Consider the following 26,942-nt stretch of genomic DNA (forward strand, 5'->3'; position numbering starts at 1 on the left):
CTCATTTCCCTGCGCTTCTTTCCAGCATTCTCCACAGCAGAGCAGCTTGTAACTGTGGGATGTTGAATGAAGCCCTGACATCATTTCACTCAACTCTCCCCTTGTTCCATAATAAAATAGCACTCAGAGTTCTCTCAAGGGTTTAACCACGACAGAGAGACTTGGATGTTACGCCAGCTTTCACAGCTCATCCGATAAAGAACTTGTTGAATTATAGTCATTGTTGGAATGGAGGATGGAGGAGAACCAGGCTTGCACACACAGCAAAGAGTTGGCAATGGATCTTCTGTCCGTGTCATTACTGCATGGGTGGCAGAGGCAGCAGCTGCCTTTGTGGAGGTTTCCCCACAGGCTTTCAAGGAATTCTCATGGGTCAGTCTGTTCCCCAAGGCCAAAAGTTGTAGGTTTAAATCCCACTTCAGTGTTTAATCAAAAAGATCTTGCCCATTACTCCAGCACAGCGCCAAGAGTGTGGAGCATTGACAGAAAGGCCAGCATTTGGATGTGGTATTTACCTCAGCCCCCATCTCCTATCTCATTTGAAATGGGGAACTCCGACTGGCCAACGTTCCCTCAGTTCGGCACTACAAGTGTCAGTCTGAAGAGGGGCTTGGACCCCAACCTTCTGACTCAGAGGGAGCGACGGCTAAGTAATAATAATAATAATAATAATATATTTTATTGTCATTGCACATAAGCGCAACGAGATTTGGAATGCAGCTTCCGTCCGATGTCATAACATAAATAACTAATAAAATTTGGATTTAGAAACCCCGAGAACATGGATTGTAATAAGAACAGTAAAACAGTCAAAGGTACACAAAAAAGCTGGAGAAACTCAGCGGGTGCAGCAGCATCTATGGAGCGAAGGAAAAAGGCAACGTTTCGGGCCGAAACCCTTCTTCAGACTGATCGGGGGTGGGGGGGGCGGGGAGAAGAAAGGAAAAAGGAGGAGCTCGAAGGCTGGGGGGTGGGAGGAGACAGCAGGAGGGCTGAGGAAGGGGAGGAGACAGCAAGGACTAACAACATTGGGAGAATTCAATGTTCATGCCCCCAGGATGCAGACTCCCCAAGGTGAGGTGCTGTTCATCCAAACAGTCAAAACAGTTCAACAGACTAAAGTGCAGATGTGTCTGTGCGACGTGACCATCCGAGGGAGACAGACCATGGGGGGTGGGGGGCACTCAGCAGGGCTGGTTCAGAGCCGCTATAGCTCTGGGGATGAAGCTGTTCCTGAGTCTGGAGGTTCGGGCGTAGAAGGCCTTGTAACGTCTGCCGGAGGGAAGTAGTTCGAACAGTCCGTTACAAGGAGTCTTTATGGATGCTGACGGCCTTCCTGAGGCACCGTGTGTGGCAGATGCCCTCCAAGGCTGGTAGCTGTGTCCCAATAATCCTCTGCGCTCTGTGGACGACGCGCTGAAGAGCTCTCCTCTCCGCCTCCGTGCAGCTGAGATACCACACAGAGATGTCATACGTTAATATGCTCTCTGTGGTGCAGCGGTAGAAGGTTATGAGGACAGTACCTCATTCTCATTCAACAGGCGAATATTTGATGGAAAAACTGATCAAACTGATAAACAATGTTAATGATGGCCAAGATTTGTTTTGTTCACCATGTTATAGGGAAGATGTCGTCAAACTGGAAAGGGTGCAGAGAAGATTTACAAGGATATTGCCAGGACTCGAGGTCCTGAGCTATAAGGAGAGGTTGACTAACAACATTGGGAGGCTAGGACTTTATTCCTTGGAGTGCAGGAGGATGAGGGGTGATCTTATAGAGGTGTACAAAATCATGACAGGAATAAATAAGGTAAACGCACATACATTTGCCAAGAGTAAGAGAATTGAGAACCAGAGGACATAAGTTTAAGCTGAGTGGGGAAAGATTTACTCGGAACCTGAGGGGAACTTTTCTACTCAAAGGGTGGTGGATGTATGGAACAAGCTATCGGAGGATGTATTTGAAGCAGGTACTATCACAACATTTAAGAAGTATTTAGATAGATTCACGGATATGATGGACTTGGAGGGATATGGGCCAAACTCAGGCGTGGGACTAGTGTATGTTGTTTGTTGTCATGGGCAAGTTGGGCTGAAGGGCCTGTTTCTGCTCTGTCTGACTCTATGACTATGACTCTATGCGGAACTGCAGCACTAGTAGGTCCCGGGGTTGGTTCGCTGCGCAAGGCTCAGTACCTGTAAGTGTGTTGCCGCCTTTGTAAGGCAGATTTTTGACAGCGTCCAATACAGCCTCCTTTGTGCTGTGTTGGTTCAGATTCCATTCCACCCTCGGGTCTCCACTGTACTGAGCCAGTCCTGAAAACAGGGGAAGGCAAGGTCAGAATATAGCGCATCCACTTGTTTATTCAATGTGGAGTCAGTATCTGCTTTTTTGTTCTGGTTGAAGTAGCTCTTATGGGCCTGTCGAAGTTATGGGCGTTGAAAATTCAGCAGCCACCAGAAAGATGCTACAGCTCTGTTGGCAACTGAGGAGACCTGTAACGACCTATGACAGGTACTGCCAGTCGCCGAAAAAGTTGCGTAAGTGGGACAGGCCCATTAGCATGTATTAAAAAGGGTAGCCTTTAATCTTCCCATTTAACATTCCAACAACACAATTAAGTAACTTTGCATTACAGTTAATGTGAACATTTCATAACGTATTCTGCTTTAAACCATTTTAGGGAAATGCATGAATCATTTGCTAACACAGCTGTTGACCCAAAGACCAAACAGTCCCCTGCCTGGAGCTCAGGCAAATGGTTTCATTTTTCTCATAATAAAATCGAGGAAACTATTAAGCTGTCAAGGAGCGTCAGTGTCTTATTAACCATTTGAACTCTGATTTCAATTGTAGCCACATGCGGCTCTTCTGAGTCTCAGAAACCAGGAAGAGTTCACTTGCTTAGGTGGAAGAGCCATCGGAAAGCCCTCCGCCCTTCTGTTTCTCCCACTGACAGCAGGAGTAGGAACTCAGGTGGACCCGAGAATGCTAAACTAGAGAATGAGAGTGGGAGAGAGTGTGTAGGAGAGAAAGAGTGGGAGAGAAAGAGCGGGGGGGGGGGGGGGGGGGGAGAGAGAAGAGAGAGACAGAGAGAGAGAGAGAGAGAGAGAGAGATCGAGAGCGATGAAGCTCTCATGCGCTCTCTTCTCAGTCTCGCGACGCGCTCTCTTCTCTCTGCCCTGCTTCCCATCTCTCTCTCTCTCTCTCTCTCTCTCTCTCTCTCAACCTCTCTCTCAACCTCTCTCTCTCCCTCTCCTCTCTCTCTCTCTCTCACTTCCCTCTCTCTCGCTCGCCTCTCTCTCCTCTCTTCTCGCTCCTCTCTCCCTCTCTCTCTCCTCTGCTCTCTCTCTCCTCTCTCGCTCCCTCTCTCCCCTCTCTCCCCCCCTCGCCCTCCCCCTCTCCCCTCTCTCCCTCTCCCTCTCTCCCTCTCTCCCTCGCTCCCTCTCTCCCTCCGCTCCCTCTCCCTCTCCCCTCTCCCTCTCCCCTCTCTCCCTCTCCCTCTCCCCGCTCTCCCCTCTCTCCCTTGGCCTCTCTCCCTTCCCCCCTCTCCGCCCCTCTCCCTCTCTCCCTCCCCTCTCCCTCTCTCCCTGCTCCCTCTCCCTCTCTCCCTCTCCCTCTCCCTCTCCCTCTCTCTCTCTCTCCTCTTCTGCTCTTAATATGCTGAGAGGTATTATGCTGAGAGATAATATCAGCATGAGATCAGCAAATATCTTCAGCATTGTGAACAGGTTTGGGATGGAGCATTTGAAAAACTACAGGCTCTGAATAAACCAAGGCCATTAATAAACCCAGTGCAGCAGTGTTATGCAGAGAGTGGGAGAATGTGGAGCTCCTACCCACTGGGAGATATTGGGGTGAATGACAGGATTGACACTAGTACACCATCTTCTCCATGGATTGTCACCTTGTCGTGGTGGAGAAGCTTGTGTGGACCTGAGATCCTGAGAGCGATGCCGTCTGGAGCTATGCTCCTGGTAGGGCCACCCATGGCGGTAAGGTTGAGGGAGAGGTCTCTGACAAAGAGCAATCCAACCAAGACCTCAACGGTGGAACAGGCAGAGGTTGATGGCTGACCTTAGTGGAGCGTCACAACGGATGGGAAGGCGGATGAAGCCTACATCTTGGTCATCTTGGACTCCATGTCACTGGATCCCGACCCAGATCTGTCAAGGACCGTGGGGTGGCTGTCTGTGCACCCGTCTCCCCGTGTTAAACAAAGTCATGCACAGGTGTCCTCCATATAGGGAATAGCACCCTGGAGACACCCATGGTCACCCATAACCAAAGGGGGCCTAGGAAGTACACCATTGAGGGGCACCTTTCTTTGCTGTAGCCTCAATATAATGCCACAAGACTTTGATGTTGAGGCTAGTTCATAAACAAGAGCAGAGGGTAGTGGCAGGAGAGTACATCAGCTGGGAATCATTGGAGTGCCATTCCCACGAAAGGCTGAACCATTCCAGACCCCAACTAAGCAACAGGGAGTGCCTGTTGTTAATGGGAACAAATGATTAGAGCAAGCATCAGCTATGTTCCCGAGAATCCAGGCCCAACATTTGCAAACATTGAAACACTCATTCTCTCTGCATCTGCCGCAGTATTTTCCAACTCCCTAATCCCCTTCCTTTAGCACCCCACCCCCGAAAGGTCCTCCCCCTTAATGAGGGCGTAGGAAACTGTCCCATCAGTAACAATGCCTGATGTCCTGCCCATCAAGGTGGCTTTCCTCAGATAGGACCATGGTCAATGGAGATCCCTGCTCAAACCACTGGAACCCTAGTTTCACTCTCCCAAGCCCCATGATGCTGCCAATAGTCATCCTCACCATGCCCCAATATGGGTGGGAAACTAACATCAATTGTAAAGGAAAACAAAATCAACAAAACAAAGCGATATTCGACTTTGGCGGAATCACATAAGACAGTTTTACACTGATCACCCAGCAGAGCCTCTGCCTGATCGTTGGTGCAACTGGACTCAATGGTGACTCGATTTCATCCACTTTGCAAGGGCATCAAAGTCAAATTTCCAGTTGCAAATGTGAGCTCAATTATTGAGAGCTCACAAACTCCATAAGCAGGGAGGGGAATGGGAGTGGGAATATGTAAATAAAAACAGAACATAAAGGAGACGCTCAGCAGGTCAGGGAGCATCTGCGGAGAGGGAAACAAAGCTTGTGGTCCCGCTGAATGATATTTGTCAGGACTGGGAATAGTCATTAACTTGAAACATAGAAACATAGAAAATAGGTGCAGGAGTAGGCCATTCGGCCCTTCGAGCCTGCACCGCCATTCGATATGATCATGGCTGACCATCCAACTCAGTATCCTGTACCTGCCTTCTCTCCATACCCCCTGATCCCTTTAACCACAAGGGCCACATCTAACTCCCTCTTAAATATAGCCAATGAACTGGCCTCAACTACCTTCTGTGGCAGAGAATTCCAGAGATTCACCACTCTCTGTGTGAAAAAAGTTTTTCTCATCTCGGTCCTAAAGGATTTCCCCTTTATCCTCAAACTGTGACCCCTTGTCCTGGACTTCCACAACATCGGGAACAATCTTCCTGCATCTAGCCTGTCCAACCCCTTAAGAATTTTGTAAGTTTCTATAAGATCCCCCTCAATCTTCTAAATTCTAGCGAGCACAAGCCAAGTCTATCCAGTCTTTCTTCACATGAAAGTCCTGACATCCCAGGAATCAGTCTGGTGAACCTTCTCTGTACTCCCTCTATGGCAAGAATGTCTTTCCTCAGATTTGGAGACCAAAACTGTACGCAATACTCCAGGTGTGGTCTCACCAAGACCCTGTACAACTGCAGTAGAACCTTCCTGCTCCTAAACTCAAATCCTTTTGCTATGAATGCTAACGCTTTCTTCACTGCCTGCTGCACCAGCATGCCTACTTTCAATGACTGGTGTACCATGACACCCAGGTATCGTGGCATCTCCCCTTTTCCTAATCGGCCACCATTTAGATAATAGTTTCCTGGTTTTGCAACCAAAGTGGATAACCTCACATTTATCCACATTATACTGCATCTGCCATGCATTTGCCCACTCACCCAGCCTATCCAAGTCACCTTGCAGCCTCCTAGCATCCTCCTCACAGCTAACAGCTTCGTGTCATCCACAAACTTGGAGATGTTGCATTCAATTCCCTCATCCAAATAATTAATATATATTGTAATAGCTGCAGTCCCAGCACTGAGCCTGGCGGTACCCCACTAGTCACTGCCTGCCATTCTGAAAAGGACCCGTTTAGAATAGAATAGAATAGTTTCTTTATTGTCATTGTAACATGAACCATGTACTCCTACTCTTTGCTTCCTGTCTGCCAGCCAGTTCTGTATCCACATCAATACTGAACCCCCAATACCGTGTGCTTTAAGTTTGTATACTAATCTCTTATGTGGGACCTTGTCGAAAGCCATCTGAAAGTCCAGATATAACACATCCACTGGTTCTCCCTTATCCACTCTACTAATTACTTCCTCGAAAAATTCTATAAGATTCGTCAGACATGATTTACCTTTCGTAAATCCATGCTGACTTTGTCCAATGATTTCACCACTTTCCAAATGTGCTGCTATCCCATCTTTAATAACTGACTCTATCAGTTTCCCCACTACCGATGTTAGACTAACTGGTCTGTAATTCCTCGTTCCCGTTTTCTCTCTCCCTCCCTTTTTAAAAAGTGGGGTTACATTTGCTACCCTCCAATCTTCAGGAACTACTCCAGAATCTAAGGAGTTTAGAAAAATTATCACTGATGCATCCACTATTTCTGTGGCTACTTCCTTAAGTACTCTGGGATGCAACCTATCTGGCCCTGGGGATTTATCGGCCTTTAATCCATTCAATTTACCTAACACCACTTCCCGGCTAACCTGGATTTCACTCAGTTCCTCCATCTCATTTGACCCGTGGTCCCCTGCTATTTCCGGCAGATTATTTATGTCTTCCTTAGTGAAGACGGAACCAAAGTAGTTATTCAATTGGTCTGCCATGTCCTTGTTCCCCATGATCAATTCACCTGTTTCTGACTGCAAGGGACCTACATTTGTTTTAACTAATCTCTTTCTCTTCACATAGCTATAAAATCTTTTGCAGTCAGTTTTTATTTTCCCTGCCAGTTTTCTTTCATAATCTATTTTCCCATTTGAAGCTTGTTCTCTCTCCGTAGATACTGACGGACCAGCTGAGAGCTTCCTTGATTTCCAATTTCCAGCATCTGCAGATTTGTTTTTGAGAATATTTAGTTTAAATTGGGGGAGGGGTGGTGTGAAATTGGGGGGTGGGGTGGTGGGAAATACGGCAGATGTCCTGAGAACCTTGTTCTAGCACAGACGACAAAGGGCAGAAGAACATCCTTCAATTTGCATGCTTTTACACACAAGGATCAAGCACATATTTTCCCGGTTGCTGAAGGTGGACTCACCTATTCTGGTTTTGTCAGAATCTACATTGAAAGCACTAACCAAGTTCTCCAAAAACAGTCGTACGAGTTGGAAATTAAGTCGGCCGATGCTCCACGAACCGTCCACAAGAACAACGATGTCGGCAATAGCTGGAGACTCGCACATAAACTGAGAACCTGCAATCGATATATTGGGAAAAATCACATCAGTCAGAGGTTCAAAAAGAATGAACTGATCTTTGAATCCGTCCCCTTTGCATGAAGCAGTCACCCTTGACGAGCAGATGAGCAATAATAAGCCAATCAGTTAACAAACATACAACCTGATCAAAACATAATCATATAAACTAGAGATCATTTCTTTGTGCTCATAGATTCCAGCAGTACAGAAACAGGCCCTTCGGCCCACCATGTCGATGCCAACCGTCAAGTACTATCTACACTAATATAATTCCACAGCACTTGCAACACATTAAAAATTCAAGTGTCTGTTAAAGGTAAAACACAAAGGGAAGGAGCAACTCAGCAGATCGGGCAGCATCTGTGGAGGGAATGAACCAAAGTCTCTTCAGGTACAGATGGGTCCCGACCTAAAACCAGGACTGTCCATTTCCTCCCTAGATAAGCCTGAACGCTGAGTTCCTCCACCACTTAGTGTTTTGCTCAGGATTCCAGGGTCCGCAGTCCCTTGTGCCTCCTGAAGGTATCCTCGCCCATTCAGAGAGGAGCTACTGCTTTGAGTAGAGATGACAATGAAGAGTGTCGAAAATAATGAATGTCAGAACAGCCTCTGCTGTCTGTGAGGTTGGTAGCTGTGGTAACTCCTTATTTTAATGTCAAATAACAGAAACTGTGACATAGTACAAAGTGAATCATTGTGAATTTATTCAAATAGTTTGAACAAAAACAAAACCTACAAGCAAGTGGGCAAGTGATTTATTACCTCAAAGTAACAGAGTTACAATGCAGGCATAGACAATTCAGCTGTTACAGAAACTGTGTCCATTTCAACAGCAAGTTTAACTGTAGTGAGGATGCAGTGGGATTGAATCCCTTCTCTCAAACATTAAGTGAAAGAGTGATCAAATCCACATCACAGAGCGTTTTCATGAACCAGGAGTGTGTGTTTCCTTTCTCTTTCCCAAACGGATGTTCACATTCCCACATAGTTGCTTAATTGATCCCAATCCATCTTAGTCTTTATTCCACAGGAATGATACGTAAAACTGATCTACTCAACTCCTGTCTAAAATGCTTCACTAATCTCTCCTCAAAGTGGCCATGGCCACCTTGCACATCAGTTTAGTTGCACTGGGATAGGAGCAGATTAGGCCATTCAGCCCCTCGAGCCTGTCAGACCCTCGGCGAGATCTGGGCTGATGAGTATGTCGATTGATTCTGGGATGTCTTTAATGGGATGATTTCTCCAATACAAATTAGTATAATATATATTTGATATTTTGAACAAGGTTAAATGTAAAGAAGACTGAATGAACCAGTCACAGTGAATGTAGGGCTTTCTTTTATTCATTCACATCGTTATTCAGGACAACAATTTACTGCTCATCTCTCAATGCCCTTGAGAAAGCCACCTTCATGAATCGCTGTAAACCTTCAGGTGTAGGTTTTCACCCAGTGCCATTGAGGAGGGAATTCCAGGATTTAAACTCAGTGATGGTGAAGGAGAATTCCCCAGTAAGAATGCAGTGTGACACTGATGGTGACTTCCAATAAGTCTGCTGCCCCTTGTACACCAAACTGCTGGTAGATGATATCGAAGAACCTTTGTGAGTTGTTACAGTGCATCTTTTAAACACTGCAGCTCATGAGCAGATCCTTCATTCAGTTGGGGTATTAGAACAACATGGGCGGCACAGTGGTGCAGCAGTGGAATTGCTGCCTTAGAGCGCCCAGACCCGAGTTCGATCCTGTCCATAGGTGCTGTCTGTATGGAGTTTGTACGTTCTCCCTGTGACCACGTGGGTTTTCTCTGGCTGGTCCGGCTTCTTCTCTCACTCCGAAAAACATGCAGGTTTGTAGGTTAATTGGCCCCTGTAAATTGTAAATTGTTTGTGGTGTGTAGGATAGTGCTTGTGTACGGGGTGAGTGCTGGTCGGCGTGGACTCGGTAGGCCGAAGGAGGACAGACTGGAGTACCTCAGCGGGATAGACAGCTGTTTCCATGATATATCTCTGAAGTAAACAATAGTGTTATATCAGAATGGTTTTGTTTACAGACCCTTTTCATGTCGATAAAAATATGTAAATACTGGTTGAATACTTCACCCAGAATTGCGTAAAAATACAATTAACTCGAAGCACTGTAGCGTAATCCACGGTTTACACGTTAACTAGTCAAATAACTTCCTTTTTCATTTCAGCACCCATGGTTAATAAAACATACTCCCAGGTTTAGTATAGTTACTATAGGAATGGTTTAGTTTTGACGAAGCTTCCCTCCAACCACACCTCACTGGCTGGAAAGCACGTAAAGACTGTGAAAGTTGCTCAAGGAATGGGGGGGGGGGGGGGCTCAGTGCAGGCACATGAGGAACAGAAAGGCTGCAACAGATGCATTTGGCTGGAAGAGGTTGAGATAATAATGTCTCAAAATAAATACTGAATAGGATAAAATATACAGGAGTGTTGGAGGGAAATGAAGAACCTTTTCAAAGAGCCAGCATAGAACTGCGCACATCTTCCATCCCCACCCTTTCCGCTTTCTGTGGAGAATCCCCCCCTCCACATCTCCTTGGTTTGCTCATCACTTCCCACCCGACCCTTCCCTCCCCAGTCTAGTTTTAGTTTCACTTATTATTGTCACCTGTACCAAGGTCCAGTGAAAAAGCATTTTTTTTGCGTGCTCTCCAGTCAAAGAATATCCTATATACGATTGCAGCCGCAGAGTTGTGACACCTGTTCCTGCTCCTCCTCTCTCGCTTCCATCCAGGGATCCCACTTATACTTCTAGATCTCCAATCTATTCCAGTGATAGGTGTCAACATTTGTTGTAGTTTTGGTGAGTATACAAATGTGACATTGTTCTGCTATTCATCTTGAACCAGTTGTGGACTCTCTCATCATGACTTTGCCTCATAGAATCTTCTTGATCAGTACAGGCTATGGGTAGAAGGGCAGAGTAGGCTTGATGGGCCAAATGGCCTAATTCTTCTCCTATAATAGAAACATAGAAACATACAAAATAGGTGCAGGATGAGGCCTTTCGGCCCTTCGAGCCAGCACCGCCATTCATTGTGATCATGGCTGATCGTCCCCTATCAATAACCCGTGCCTGCCTTCTCCCCATATCCCTTGACTACACTAGCCCCTAGAACTCTATCTAACTCTTTCTTAAATCCATCCAGTGACTTGGCCTCCACTGTCCTCTGTGGCAGGGAATTCCATAAATTCACAACTCTCTGGGTGAAAAGGTTTTTTTCTCACCTCAGTCTTAAATGACCTCCCCTTTATTCTAAGACTGCGGCCCCTGGTTTTGGACTCGCCCCACATTGGGAACATTTTTCCTGCATCTAGCTTGTCCAGTCCTTTTAACATTATATATGTTTCTATAAGGTAACCCCTCATCCTTCTAAACTCCAGTGAATACAAGCCTAGTCTTTTCAATCTTTCCTCAAATGACAGTCCTGCCATCCCAGGGATCAATCTCGTGAACCTACGCTGCACTGCCTCAATCACAAGGATGTCCTTCCTCAAATTAGGAGACCAAAACTGTACACAATACTCCAGATGTGGTCTCACCAGAGCCCTATACAACTGCAGAAGAACCTCTTTACTCCTATACTGAAATCCTCTTGTTATGAAGGCCAACATTCCATCAGCTTTCTTCACTGCCTGCTGTACCTGCAAGCCAACTTTCAGTGACCGGTGTACAAGGACGCCCAGGTCTTGCTGCACCTCACCCTTACCTAACCTAACCCCATTGAGATAATAATCTTCCCCCTTGTTTTTGCCACCAAAGTGGATAACCTCACATTTATCTATATTATACTGCACCTGCCATGCATCTGCCCACTCACTCAACCTGTCCAGGTCACCCTGCAACCTCCTAACATCCTCTTCACAGTTCACACCGCCACCCAGCTTTGTGTCACCTGCAAACTTTCTAGTGTTGCTCCTAATTCCCTCTTCCAAATCATTAATATATATGGTAAACAGTTGCGGCTCCAACACCGAGCCTTGCGACATTCCACTCACCACTGCCTGCCATTCTGAAAAGGACCCGGTCACTCCTACTCTTTGCTTCCAGTCTGCCAACCAATTTTCTATCCATGTCAACACCCTACACCCAATACCATGTGCTCTGATTTTAGTCACCAGTCTCCCGTGCGGAACCTTATCAAAGGCTTTCTGAAAGTCTAGATACACGACATCCACTGGCACCCCTTCATCAGTTTTACATCACATCCTCAAAAATTTCCAGAAGATTAGTCAAGCATGATTTCCCTTTCATAAATCCATGTTGACTTGGACTAATCCTTTTACTGCTATTCAAATGCCTCATTATTACCTCTTTAATAATTGAGTCCAGCATCTTTCCCACCACCGAAGTCAGGCTAACTGGTCTGTAATTCCCCGTTTTCTCTCTCGCTCCTTTCTTGAAAAGTGGGATAACATTAGCTATCCTCCAATCCACAGGAATTGATCCTGAATCTATTGAACTTTGGAAAATTATCACCAATCATTCCACTATCTCTAGAGCCACCTCCCTGAGGACCATGGGATGCAGACCATCAGGCCCAGGGGATTTATCATCCTTCAGTCCCATTAGCCTACCCAATACTATTTATTGCCTAATGAAAATTTCTTTCAGTTCCTCTACCCCCTTAGATCCTCTGTCCTCCAGTACATCTGGGAGATTGTTTGTGTCTTCCTTAGTGAAGACAGATCCGAAGTACCTATTCAATTCTTCTGCCATTTCCTTGTTTCCCAAAATAATTTCACCCATGTCTGCCTTCAAGGGACCCACATTTGACTTTGCTACTCTGCTATCACTTATGGTCATATGAATCAGAGGAATTTTTAGGCCAACTAAAAAAATTAACAATAGTCCAAAGTTATCCCTTGTGCAGAAAGCTTCCACCACAATGGGACAGCCTGAAGATATGAGAGGCAAAGCAAGTAGTTCTTCACTTCCTTCCCCTCCCCTGTTATTTCACACCTTTAAACATCCATTCTAGCACAGATGTTAATGAGACAGAAGTTGTGCTCAGCACTCTCGTTCAAATTAAAGTGCCGATTTCCTGAAGGCATCGCTTCTTCAAAGTCAGTGAACATCTGCCGACACTCCGTCCCAACACTTTGTAATTAAGTCAACAAGCATGAAAGAAACCTCAGCATCCACAGTGTTAAATGCTTTGATAAAATCCACCATAAATCAAGTCTCAAATCCAACTTATGCTGCATTCCACAATGAATGCTTTTTAAAGATGTTCACTCTGACTGTTAGAGTATTCATGGAGAACTCACAAGGAACCCTGGAGGATTATGGGAGATAATCACTATTCAGTAGCAAAAGCATAACCAATATTTATCAAATTCCTTTCATTCATTGTAATGCAAGATTTATGATCTTCGAGGCACCACAATTATTAATATTGTGAAAATAGCATTTCTTACTCTTCAGGGTCCATCTCAAGCCCCCTTTTAATCAAATTAAAGGCCAGGGGCTAGGGATTCCTCAAAGCCATCAAAGCTGGAGCTAACAAAGGATTGTCACACAGGGCAACACCAACACTCTCTGGGGCTGCTGCAATAATTCAGGCTGCTGTTGCACCCGAGTCAGGGTTCAGATCTGGAGGTCGGGTGAAGAGGGGGCAGGTGGTCAGAAGTCTGACCAGCAGTGGGGCACTTGCCCAGATGTTGGGGCACAAGTCTAGTCAGGGCTGGCCTTAGGAGGTGCGCGGCCCAATTGGGAACAATTTTGGTGAGCCCCAGGTTCCCAGCCAAGGTCTGTCAGCCCTTTTATTTAGTATATATTATAGAATAGAATAGAATAGAATATGTTTATTGTCATTGCACAAAACTGAGCAACGAAATTCCATTTGCTTCTCCTCCGTTAAAATAAATACAACACAACAACCAATACACATATGTACAGTTAATAGTAAAATAATAGATACATTTTTTTTAAAGTTTAAAAGAATTTAGCGGTATTTCTCGAAGTTACTTCTTGCTTCCCAGTGTTCACTATTGGAGTTAAGCTCTTTTACCGCACATGGGTAGAAACTATTTTTTAGTCTACCGGTGCGAGCCTGCAGAGACCTGAGTCGCCTCCCCGAGGGTAGCAGAGTAAAAAGGTGGTTGGCAGGGTGGGATGTGTCCTTCTTGATATTTATGGCCCTGCGCATGAAATTGTACACTAAGGTACTATGGATTATACAATGTCTTAATCTCTCCTGCTCCCGTTTGACTGTCAGTAGCTCCGCTGGCTTCCAACCTTTACCATAGCTGCTAATTACCATTAAACTGCATTATGTGATTGGACACAATGCCCTTGGAGACAGCGGCTGATTGGACGGGAGTAGACCGATTTCTTGATTGGACGGGAATTTTAAGGCAAGCTGGTTGGTGATTGGACGCAACCCCCTTAGAGACAGCGGTTGATTGGCCGCCAAATAATCGGGCACAAAAAAATTGCCAAATAATAAAATCGCTGGTCGGTGCGAACTCAGTGGACTATCTGTGCTGTATCTCCAAACTAAACAGTATAACATGCAAATACATTCATTTAAAATAAAATTCAGTGATTATTTCACATGATTTCTCACTGTGTAAAGCTCAGTATCTGGCCAATCTCTGTTTAAAACGTTTAGTCTGCGTCGGGCATTGACTCTGAACTAAAAACCCAAAACCAGACTCAATTGTATCATCACATTGGACACAGTAAACTCACACATCTCTGCATTCAAGAGGCTGCCGTGGTTGGAATCACCGGCTCTCATGGGTAATGTGACCTGCGATCAATACCTAAGATGATAGCTCTTCTCAATTAAAAAAAACTGTGACGTTTTTCACTCTAACCATGATGGCTAGAGCTTCTTGCAAGGTGATCTATGACCTCGCTAAGTAAATATTGTCATAACGCTCAGTTGAAGTCAAATGAAGAAGATATTCATTACATTGTTCAGTGGAGCCCATGGATGTGTCACTGAAAGCAGTGAAGAAAGCAATCTCCACACCGCTTGTCCCCGCGTTTAATGAAGCAACTTTTAAATTGTTTGAAATAAAAGTTGATTTCTCTTTGTAACAAATGTCAACCGTGCTTCTAATGAAAGAGAGATCAATACACTTCTTTCTCTAACCTTCCGTAACTCAGTTGACTTTTATTTCAAGTGGAAGACGCAAACATTGTCAGCTCCACCTTGGCTTCACCCAGAGTGACTCGGGAGTTCAGAACCAGGGGCTACAGTTTAAGAATAAGGGGTAGGCCATTTTGGACTGAGATGAGGAAAAACCTTTTCACCCAGAGAGTTGTGAATCTGTGCAATTCTCTGCCACAGAAGGCAGTGGAGACCAATTCACTGGATGTTTTCAAGAGAGAGTTAGATTTAGCTCTTAGGGCTAACGGATTCAAGTGATATGAGGAGAAAGCATGAACGAGGATACTGACTTTAGATGATCAGCCATGATCATATTGAATGGCAGTGCTGGCTCAATGGGCCGAATGGCCTACTCCTGCACCTATTGTCTATGTTTCTGTTTCCATGACTGATAGAAATGCATGCTCCATTCTTGAAGGTATCTCGTGCGGGGTTTGAAATTCCCATCAAGTTAGATGCTTGATATAGATGCTCTGCTTTCTTTCCATAGATTATCTGCTCTAGTTTAGTTTAGTTTATTGATACAACACGGAAACAGGCCCTTCGGCCCACCGAGTCCGCACCGACCAGCAATCCCCGCACGCAAACACTATCCCACACACACTAGTGACAATTTATATTTGTACCAAGCCACTTAACCTAAACCTGTACGTCTTTGGAGAGCAGGAGGGAGCTGAAGATCTCGGAGGAAACCAATGCGAGTCACGGGGAGAAGGTATAAACTGCGTACAGACAGCACCGATCATCAGGAAAGAACCCGGGTCTCTGGCGCTGTGAGGCAGCGACTCTACCACTGCGCCACCGTGCCGCAAAGGTACCTCGTGCGAGATTTGAAATCCCAGTCAAGTCATAATGAACTAATAAAGATGCGCTGCTTTCTTTCCATAGATTATATGTTTAGTTTAGTTGAGAGATACAGCGCGGAAACAGGCCCTTCGGCCCACCGAGTCCGCACCGATCCCTGCACACTAATGCCCCTGTCCCACTTAGGAAACCTGAACGGAAACCTCTGGAGACTTTGTGCCCCACCCAAGATTTCCGTGCGGTTCCCGGAGGTTGCAGGTGGTTGCCGGAGGTTGCAGGTAGTGGAAGCAGGTAGGGAGACTGACAAAAACCTCCGGAAACCTCCGTGAACCTCCTTGGAATCTTTCTTCCTCTTTGGAATGAATTCATCCAGCACTTTCTGTATTATTCCCAGAAATACCCGCCATTGTTGTTCCACTGTCATCCCTGCTAAGGTATCTTTCCAGTCAACTTTGGCCAGCTCCTCCTTCATGGCTCCATAGTCCCCTTTGTTCAACTGTAACACGGACACCTCTGACTTTCCCTTCTCCCTTTCAAAATGTAGATTAAAACTTACCATATTATGGTCACTACCTCCAAATGGCCTTAACTTCAAGTTCCCGTATCAAATCCGGTTCATTACACAACACTAAATCCAGAATTGCCTTCTCCCTGGCAGGCTCCAGCACAAGCTGCTCTAAGAATCCAATGCGGAGGCACTCCACAAACTCCCTTTCTTTGGGTCCAGTACCAACCTGATTTTCCCAGTCTACCCGCATGTTGAAATCTCCCATAACCACCGTAGCATTACCTTTACGACGTGCCAATTTTAACTCTTGAATCAACTCTTGAGCGTAGGTTCGCCAGATTGATCCCTGGGATGGCGGGACAGTCATATGAAGAAAGATTGAAAAGACTAGGCTTGTATTCACTGGAGTTTAGAAGGATGAGGGGATCTTATAGAAACATATAAAATTATAAAAGGACTGGACAAGCTAGATGCGGGAAAAATGTTCCCAATGTTGGGGTAGTCCAGAACCAGGGGCCACAGTCTTAGAATAAAGGGGAGGTCATTTAAGACTGAGGTGAGAAAAATCTTTTTCACCCAGAGAGTTGTGAATTTATAGAATTCCCTGCTACAGAGGGCAGTGGAGGCCAAGTCACTGGATGGATTTAGGAGAGAGTTAGATAGAGCTCTAGGGGCTAATGGAATCAATATTGAATGGCTGTCCTTTTATTGAGAGCATCCTAACATACTGTGTATGCGTATGGTACACCAGCTGCACAGCGGCTCAGAGGAAAGCGCTCCAGAGGGCCATTGACAACGCCCAGAGGATTGTCGGCTGCCCTCTCCTTACCTTGGAGGACTTACACAGTTCCCGCTGCATCAAAAAATCCCAGAGTATTATAAAGGACATTTCCCACCCCGGACACTCCCTGTTTGAACTGTTACCGTCAGGCAGACGGTACAGATCTACAAGGACAAGGACAAACAGACTTAAAAACTGTTTTTACCCCACTGCTATAAAGGCACTAAATGTAGCCGCCAAGGAACGCAGGGGCGATACATACTAAGAGACTGTGAAATCGACAGAAGGATGTAGGGCTGGGTGTTTATGCGTGCTATTTTTATGATATTTATTTTAGTTGTTTATCTTTTTTTTAATATTTTACCTTGTATGTATCGTTAGCTTTTTAGAAATGTTTGAATGGTGCACTGACTGGCTGACATTTTACAATTTCGTTGTACATGGTTCATGTTACAATGACAATAAAGAAACTATTCTATTCAAGGGATATGGGGAGAAGGCAGGCATGGGTTATTGATAGGGGACAATCAGCCATGATCAGCCGAATGGCCTCCTCCTGCACCTATTTTCTATGTTTCTATGTAACTTGCGCCCTATATCCAGGCTACTGTTTGGGGGCCTGTAGATAAGTCCCATTAGGGTCTTTTTACCCTTACAATTCCTTAGTTCTGTCCATACTGACTCCACATCTCCTGTTTCAATGTCACCCCTTGCAAGGGACTGAATGTCATTCATCACCAACCATATAACCATATAACCATATGACAATTACAGCACGGGAACAGGCCATTTCGACCCTTCTAGTCCGTGCCGAACACATAATCTCCCCTAGTCCCATATACCTGCGCTCAGACCATAACCCTCCATTCCTTTCCCATCCATATAACTATCCAATTTATTTTTAAATGATAAAATGTAATAGAACAACAGAGCTACCCAACCACCTGTATGTCTTTTCGATAGGAGGTATACCCTTGAATATTCAGTTCCCAGCCCTGGCCCTCTTGCAGCCGTGTCTCAGTAATTCCCACAACATCATGCTTGCCAATTTCTACCTGAGCCCCAAGCTCGTCCACTTTAATTCTTATACTTCGCGCATTCACATACAACACTTTGACTTCGGTATTCACCTCCCCTCTCACACTGCTTACAATTGGCACTGACTTTACTCTCTTATCCCTTCTCAAACTTTCCTTCCCATTAACTTTTCCTGTACTGACTTCCCCTTTATACTCCCAATTTGTCAATCCCTCCCCCCCCCCACTATTTAGTTTAAACCCACACGTGTAGCCCTAGCAAACATGCCTGCCAGAATGTAGATCCCCCTCCAGTCAAGGTGTAACCCGCCTCTTTTGTACAGGTCACCCCATACCCCAGATGAGATCCCAGTGGTCTATAAATCTAAATCCTTGCTCCCTGCACCAGCACCTCAGCCACACATTCAGATCCCCTATCCCCCTGTTCCTGTCCTCACAAGCATGAGGTACTGGAAGCAATCCAGAGATAACCACCCTAGAAGTCCTATTTTGCAGTCTTCTTCCTAATTGTATAAACTCGTGTTGCAGAACCTCCTTCCTCTTCTTCCCGATGTCGTTTGTGCCCACGTGCAAAACTATACCAGCTGTTCACCTTCCCTCTCCAGGATGTTCTGAACTCGGTTCGTGATACCTGGTACCAGGGCTCAAGATATCATGAGATATGGAGCTCCCAGAGGGAGGGGTTGAGTTGAGCACCCCGGGGATTTATTTCGGAGGGAAATTGCGATGTGAAAATGGAGTTGAGACAGCTCTGGGCCGCAAACACTTTCACGGGTCAGAGAGGCCTGGAGACAGGCTTGTGTGCATTAATTCTCCGCAGCTCTGAATAAAGGTACAGCTGGCTCAATGGTTGCTCACATAACCATTACAGTTTCCTACCTCCCTGCAAATGATCACAAGGTAAGGACAGAGTGTAGAAACAAGGAACTGCAGATTCTAGTTTACCAAAGAAAGACACAAAATGCTGCAGCAGCTGAGTGGGCCTGGCAGCAAAGAAATAAGTAGCTTTCATTCCTCCCACTGCTGCAATCAGTCTGAAGAAGAGCCCGACCTGAAACGTCACCCATCCATCTTCTCCAGAGATGCTGTCTGACCCATCGAGTTACTCCAGCACTTTGTGTCCTTACATGATAGTTGGAAGAGAAAACATCACAACTCTATCCACACCCATCCCAACTTTCAGTTAATTGTGAGAGGTTTCAATCTCTCCCAAGCGACCATGGGAAACATGATTTCGGAAGGAGGGTGGGACATCCTTGCTAGTTACACTTGGAAAGCCCCTGATCCAGTGGGGGAGGATTACTTGGTGCATGTTATCTGTGTGGGATCTGCCCCAGGTAGGGAAAGGTTTAGCAGGCAGGAAATCTGTGGTCGTGGGTTATTTACTGGTTTAACATTAATGCACAACATCACATCTCAGGATAACTTGCACACATGTGTTTCATTTGCCAAAGACTGCCTGAGGAACCTGAACTTGAAGTTGCTCGATATGAACAACTGCCCCCTGAAGTACACCCATGCAAAGCTGCTGCTCAATGGGCTGCATTCACATCTCAAGTTCATGGGTCCAAGCCCATTTCAAGGCTCTAAGCACAGAACTCTCCCCTGCGACACTGCCCAAATGCCACACAGTCAGAGGTGCCATCTTTTGGATGAGATGTTAAACTGTGCACCTGTTTGTAGCGTAAAACAAACTGCTGGAAGAGCTCAGCAGGCCAGACGGCATTGTGAAGGGAAATGGACGGCCAAAGTTTCGGGTCAGGAACCTTCTTCTGAACTGAAAGAGCGTAACGCAAATAGCCAGTATAGAGAGACGAGATGGGTGGGGCAAAGCCTGACTTGCAATGGATCCAGCTGAGGAAGGTGGATTAGTGAGTGGAGTTGCATGGTAAAGAGAGGGGTGGAGAAGACAACAGAGGCTGGGACCTGATAGAATGAGATAACCTGGGGCTGCAGATGAGAGAACATGATGGGAAAGGAAGATGGAGAATGGGATCAAATAAGGAAACTGTGATGGACAGATGAGATCAGTGGGGATGAAGAGAACCCGATGAGTTGAGTGTGTTGATGATGAACAGATTGAGTCTCGGACGTTGACACAAAAAGCTGGAGTAACTCAGCGGGACAGGCAGCATCTCTGGAGAGAAGGAATGGGTGATGTATCGGGTCGAGACCCTTCTTCAGACTGATGATCCTACACATTGCGTCCCCGGGTATCTGCTTGCCCCTGCGACAATATTTAGCTTTAAGGAGATGTTGGTGCGCAATAGAATAATATTGCGCACCGTTACAGAGTTGTAACGTCCCTTTTGCTGCCGCATAACGATTTATGTGGTTAAACATATTTACACAATGCTGTTGGCTAAAACCTGCTCTGTGTAAATCAGCTGACAAGTTTTCTACTTTAGAACAGCCACTATACCTCCACATGCTAGCTGTAATTTAAGACTTTCTTTCCCATTAGGATTATAAGGATTCGTCAGAACTAATTACTTCTCACATGTAAGACTCTCTCCAGTGGATTCAGGGGCTGCTGAGTCTTGAATGATACTGACAGGGAAAGATCTTAGTTTTATCAGTGCTCTTGTGATTTCATGGGGTTAGCAGTTGTATTATTAACGATCAACTGAATTCCCCCGAGGACACCGGAAAAAGAAAGGATTTATGCTCAGGCCTCTGATGTTGGACTAGAAAGCCACAGCCTCTAGCTTGGAAATAAGAGTCCTGCCCAACGAGCCACAGCAAGTGCCGCAATACCTAGAACTGTGGCCACGCCAGACTAGAATGGTGAGAAGCAGAGTTAAGGGCCTGTCCCAATTTCATGACCTAATTCACGAACTATTTTACTCGTGGACATTTTTCATCATGCTAGAAAAAACGCCCCAACCTACTTGATGCCACGAGTGCCTATGACTAGCATCACGGCCTGCTACGACTTACCTATGACCTCGTGACGACCATGCTGCGAGTATGAGTCAAGGGGAAACTCGGCAGAGGTCGTAAATTAGGTCGTGAAAGTGGGACAGGCCCTTTAACAATAAAATGGTGGTCAATCATTAAAGAGACAAATTCAAAAAGTGCAGAGACTTGGATTTAATTCCCTATTCCGGGAACGTCAAGATGGGGAGGGATGTGGTGAATTCCCTGGCTCGAGTGTAACCATGTCTTTCTGCTGACTGGTTAGCACGCAACAAATGTTTTTCACTGTACCTCGGTACACATAATAAGGAACTAAATTAACAAGATAGGTGCAAAATTTGTCTGTTGATGAGTGTGAGGGAGGGCACTGTCCTTTCTACACTATTTTCCTCAGCTTCTAGAATGTTCCCTTCACTTAACCTACAAAAACAACAAAGTTTAGCAAAGGGCTTCATCAGGGAATGGAGGAATATGGATCATGTGCAGGCAAATATGATATGATACGATAAAACGTTATTCATCCCCAGAGGGAAAATGGTCTGCCATCAGTCACAACGCACAAGGTACACCAAAAAAAACAAAATTAAAAAGTGTTAAAAAAAGAAAAGGACAAGCGACCGTTGGCTGGCTGCCGTGTGCACAGCGCCTTCACCGGAACAAATGAACAAACAAACAAACAGAGATTCTCCTCTGGGCCGAGGATTCTAAAATGCCCGCCCTCCCTCCTCCACACCGGGTCCCCCTTTGTTCCCCCACCATCCCTCACGGCGTTCCTCCCACGCCGGGTCCTGCATTGTCTTCGCCTCCCTTCACACTCCACCACCACCAAGGCTCCCGTTGCTGCTGAGGCCCCACCACCGCCGAGGCTCCTGTTGCGGTTGAGGCTCCTGCTGCGGTCGAGGCTCAAGCTGCCGCCGATTAGTTTACCTTGGCATCATGTTCAGCACACACATTGTGGGCTGAGGTGCCAGTTCCTGTGCTGTATGTTTCTACAGCATGGTCTATGTACAAAGGAGTAAGAAAGTTCACACACTTTTGATTCTGTTCCATCAACATGTCTTAAGTTCCGAAAGGGAGAAGAGGTGGATGCGAAAGAGAGAATTAGAGAGAAACGTGCATTTCCCTCGTATAAATTATAAAAACAAAGTCACTTAAACTTCTAAACAAAAACAAGCGCTTTTTTAAAAGCATTTCCAGCCAATATTCCAGTTGTTACAATATATGTCCAATATATAACCACACTGAGGCAATGCACAGACACAGAGCCCCCTACCTTTAATCCCTTTGTCCTGTTCTTCCACACGTGTGCACACTGTCTTGGTGAGACTTTCGATGATCGTGTTCATGATATTGAAGTCTGCCACGTTGTAAACATGTGTCTCGTCAGGTTCGGAGGCTATAGCCTTCAGCTCATTTACATCGGCATTTTTCACGCCTGTTTTACAGTGGAAATTGTGAAAGAAATCAGTGGTTTTAAAACCCGGTCACATTAAAGTGGCAGCAAGTCCTGAAGTGGTGAGGCAGGCACCAGCTCTCCACTTATTCAAAGTGGTCCCCCTCCCTGCTGTGAAATATTCTCGGTCAATTAGGTTGTTCTTTACTTCGTACTCAATCCAGTGGAGAAACCAACCTGGACCTGGGATAAGGTTGCACAACCATCTGGCACAGAGGTCCAGCCAGGTGTCCATAAGGGAATGCAGCCAATTTGGCACAATTCAGACGGCAGGAGACAAGTGCCGAGGGACGCCCTGAACCTCGATGCTGCCAATGCATTCTTGCCCGCTGTTATCAGGCAGCTGAACGTCCAAGGACCCCTCAAAAACTAAGGGTGTAGTCACAATCTCCCAGCCTACCTCATATTGGCCCTTGCACTGTTTAAACACTGTACTTTCTATAATGCTGTAACCCTGCAAGACTATATTCTGCATTGATCCAACCCTCTGGCCTTCGAACCAACCACCTCCCTATCCACACCCCCACTTGCCTGTGTCCACCTATTCCTTACCATGCTTTGTCCAGCTTTCATCCCCTCCCCTACAATCAGACTGAAGAAGGATCCCAACACAAAACATCACCTATCCATGTTCCCCAGAGGTGCTGCCTGACCCGTTGAGTTACTAATCATTTTGTGTCCATTTGTGTAAACCAGCATTTGAGTTCTTTATTTCTACTATATTCTGCACACTGGTATCTTTTTCTTTGCCCTACCAATTGTACTTGTATGTAGCTTGAATGTACGCATGCAAAGTGTTTTTTTTTAAATAAACAGCATGCAAACACAAATTTTCACTGTAATGTTAGTACATGTGGCACAAATAAGCAGAAAACCAAAGTAAAACGCTTCATGTGTAGTAGTCACAGGCCAGAGAATCGGGGTTATTACATTCCGACAGGATAGCCTGCCGCTATGCAGACAAAATAAAGACCTCCCCCAAGTATTATTGAAATCTGACTGCTTCTTCAGCAGGGTCCATTTATACAGGTTTCACTCTCACAAACAAAACTCCTATTACAACGCTAAAATGAAATACCTGGGAGAAGAAACTCATTTCAATCTCTGTACAGAAAATAGCAACAAACAGCACAAGTCAATTCATACCAGGATTTCCAGCAACCTACCGATAGCAAAGAGCTCGATGCCAGCATCACGTAAACTCTCAGCCGATGAGAAAACGTCATCCTGAGATTTGCCATCCGTGATCAGGATCCCAATCTTCGGCACACCCGTTCTCGACCCAGCCTCGGGCTTAAAACTGTTCTCCAGGATGAACGTCAAAGCGAGGCCTAAAACCAGGTAGAAAAGTCCCCAGGAGGTGATGTTATGGATGAAAGACACGTGAGTCAGGATCACTGACAATCCCCATCACTGACCCTTGCAGGACCATGTGAGGACTTTTACTTCCACATGTGAGGGAACGGGTTTGTGCCAAATCAGGTAGTCCAGCACCCTAATCAAATTGATTTGGCCTTATATCAGATAAGGCATTCAGTTGTTTAAAGCGTTGCCTTTTCTCTCAACACAAGAAGATAGAGGTGGGAATAGCCTAAGGCCCTCAAGGCTGCCCTCCTCTTCAGCATGATCATGGTTGATCTGCCCCAGGCTTCAAATTCCCCGCGCCCGCTCCACATGGCTCTCAATTTCCCAATCTTTCAGAATGCATCTACTTCCTTATTAAATGCCTTCAGTTATCTGTATGGGCCTGTCCCACTTACGCAACTTTTTTGGTGACTGCCAGCACCCGTCATAGGTCGTTGCAGGTCACCGAAAATGTTCAACATGTTGAAAGTTCAGCGGCGACCAGAAAGACGCTACGACTCTTTGGGCGACTGAGGAGACTACTCACGACCATACAGGCGGCACCCTGGCGACATGTCGCAGGGTGAAGCCTGAATGGTCGTGAGTAGTCGCCCAAAGAGTCGTACCTTATTCTGGTGCATACAAGCCAGACCAAGAGAACTAAACAGACTTCCTCTTCCTGGAAGGACATCAGTGAATAAGAGTTCAATTTAGTGACCCTTCGGCCCACCAAGTCTGGCCGACCACCAATCCCCATAAACTCGTACTATCCTATACACTATGGACAATTTACAATCTTTACCAAAGCCAATTAATCTACAAACTTTGATGTCTTTGAAGTGTGGGAGGAAACAGGATCACCCGGGCAAAACCCACGCGCTCATTGGGAGAACGTACGTACTCCGTACAGACAACACCTGTAGTCATGATCGAACCTGGGTCTCTGGCGCTGTAAGGCAGCAGCTCTGCCTCTGCACCACCGTGCCACCCCAAGTGAAGATTTTTAAATGATCTGAGTTCTATGGTTGGCTTTACCAAGACCAACTTTTCGGTTAAACCAGATTTAATAAAATGAATGTAAATTTCACCAGCTGCATTGAACTCATGTCTCCAGACCATTGATTGAGTGTCTGGATTACTAATAGTTCAACAAGACCACTCCCCACACTATAACATGACTCGTCTGCAACCTAGCTCCAGACACAAGAGATGCTTGGAGAGATGAACACAGATTTGGGGAAAGACATGGAATTTGGGAAATATTTTAAACGAGGGTTTGAACTAAGTTACAGAGAAAGGTTGAACAAGTTAGGGCTTTAATCTTTGGAGCGCAGAAGGTTAAGGGGGGACTTGATAGAGGTTTTTTAAATGATGAGAGGGATAGACAGAGTTGACGTTGAAAAGCTTTTCCCACTGAGAGTAGGGAAGATTCAAACAAGGGGACATGACTTGAGAATTAAGGGACTGAAGTTTAGGGGTAACATGAGGGGGAACTTCTTTACTCAGAGAGTGGTGGCTGTGTGGAATGAGCTTCCAGAGAAGGTGGTGGAGGCAGGTTCGTTTTTATCATTTAAAAATAAATTGGATAGTTATATGGATGGGAAAGGAATGGAGGGTTATGGTCTGAGTGCAGGTATATGGGACTAGGGGAGATTATGTGTTCGGCACGGACTAGAAGGGTCGAGATGGCCTGTTTCCGTGCTGTAATTGTTATATGGTTATATGGTTATATGGAGGGGAAAGAACGATAGAGGAGGAATTCCAGAGTGATCTAGACCTAAGTGTGGATGGGTTGGTGAGTACGTTTGCTTCCTAAATTGAAGGAGTTGCAGTCAGTGAGAAATGCGGTCGGAAGATACAGCGGGATATAACCCAGCTGCAGAAATGGGCGGAGAAATGGCAGAGGGAGTTTAACAAGTGTGAGGTGTTGCACTTTGGGAGGTTGAATGTAAGTAGAGTATATGGTTAATGTTAAGACCTTTAACAGCGTTGATGTGCAGAGGGAACTTCGAAACCAAGTTCATAGCTCAGAGAAGGTGGCAGCATGTAGATAGGATAGTTAAGAAGGCATATGGTTTGCTTGCCTTCATTGCAACGGGCATTGAATAGAAGAATCAGGAAGCCCTGATGCAGTTCTCTAGGACTTTGATTAGGTTGAATTAAGGGCCTGTTCTTGGCTGTCATGGGCAAGTTGGGCTGAAGGGCCTGTTTACGCTCTGTATGACTCTATGACTATGACTCTATGCTAAGCAGCAGCATTAGTAGGTCCTGGGGTTGGTTAGCTGTGCAAGGCTCAGTACCTGTAAGTGTGTTGCCACCTTTGTAAGGCAGATTTCTGACAGCGTCCAATACAGCCTCCTTTGTGCTGTGTTGGTTCAGATTCCATTCCACCCTCGGGTCTCCACTGTACTGAGCCAGTCCTGAAAACAGGGGAAGGCAAACTCAGAATACATGCTTGCAGCTAAATGCCACCATTGCAATAAATGCCAAATGTTTATTCAATAAGTGGAGTAAGCACGAATGAATGAATTAATGAATGAATGAATGAATAAGTTTATTGGCCAAGTATTCACATACAAGGAATTTGCCTTGGTGCTCCACCCGCAAGTGATAACTACATACAGTGACAGTTAAGAATGACACATAAAACATTAAACTTAATAATAAAACATTATTTATTAAACATGTATCTGCTTTTTTCTTCTGGTTGAAGTAGCACTCTGCATGTATTAAAAAGGGAAGTCTTTATTCTTCCCATTTAACATTCCAACAACACAATTAGGTAACTTTGCATTACAGTTAATGTGAACATTACACAGCGTATTCTGCTTGAACTCTGCTTAATCCATTTGAACTCTGATTTTAATTGTAGCCACAAGCTGCCCTTTCTGAGGCTCAGAACCCTGGAAGGGTTCACTTGCTCAGGTGGAAGAGCCATCGGAAAATCCTCCGTTGGAACTCAGGGGGAGGGAGAGGGAGAGGGGGAGGGGGAGGGGGAGGGGGAGGGGGAGGGGGAGGGGGAGGGAGAGGGAGAGGGAGAGGGAGAGGGAGAGGGAGAGGGAGAGGGAGAGGGAGAGGGAGAGGGAGAGGGAGAGGGAGAGGGAGAGGGAGAGGGAGAGGGAGAGGGAGAGGGAGAGGGAGAGGGAGAGGGAGAGGGAGAGGGAGAGGGAGAGGGAGAGGGAGAGGGAGAGGGAGAGGGAGAGGGAGAGGGAGAGGGAGAGGGAGAGGGAGAGGGAGAGGGAGAGGGAGAGGGAGAGGGAGAGGGAGAGGGAGAGGGAGAGGGAGAGGGAGAGGGAGAGGGCTCCTTCTCACTGGGTGATATTGCGGTCAATGAC

General features: G+C 45.8%; 1 protein-coding gene across 1 annotated transcript in view; it reads right to left on the minus strand.

The window, feature by feature from the left end:
• The window catches only part of col14a1 (collagen type XIV alpha 1 chain), a 215,404-nt gene that overhangs the window by 113,806 nt on the left and 74,656 nt on the right, over positions 1–26,942 (minus strand). The window contains 5 exon segments of the mRNA XM_033019102.1: positions 2,197–2,316; positions 7,444–7,599; positions 22,084–22,245; positions 23,430–23,594; positions 25,908–26,027. Coding sequence (XP_032874993.1) covers positions 2,197–2,316; positions 7,444–7,599; positions 22,084–22,245; positions 23,430–23,594; positions 25,908–26,027 — 723 coding nt within the window.

Source organism: Amblyraja radiata, chromosome 4 (genome assembly GCF_010909765.2).
Source record: "Amblyraja radiata isolate CabotCenter1 chromosome 4, sAmbRad1.1.pri, whole genome shotgun sequence".
NCBI lineage: Eukaryota > Metazoa > Chordata > Chondrichthyes > Rajiformes > Rajidae > Amblyraja > Amblyraja radiata.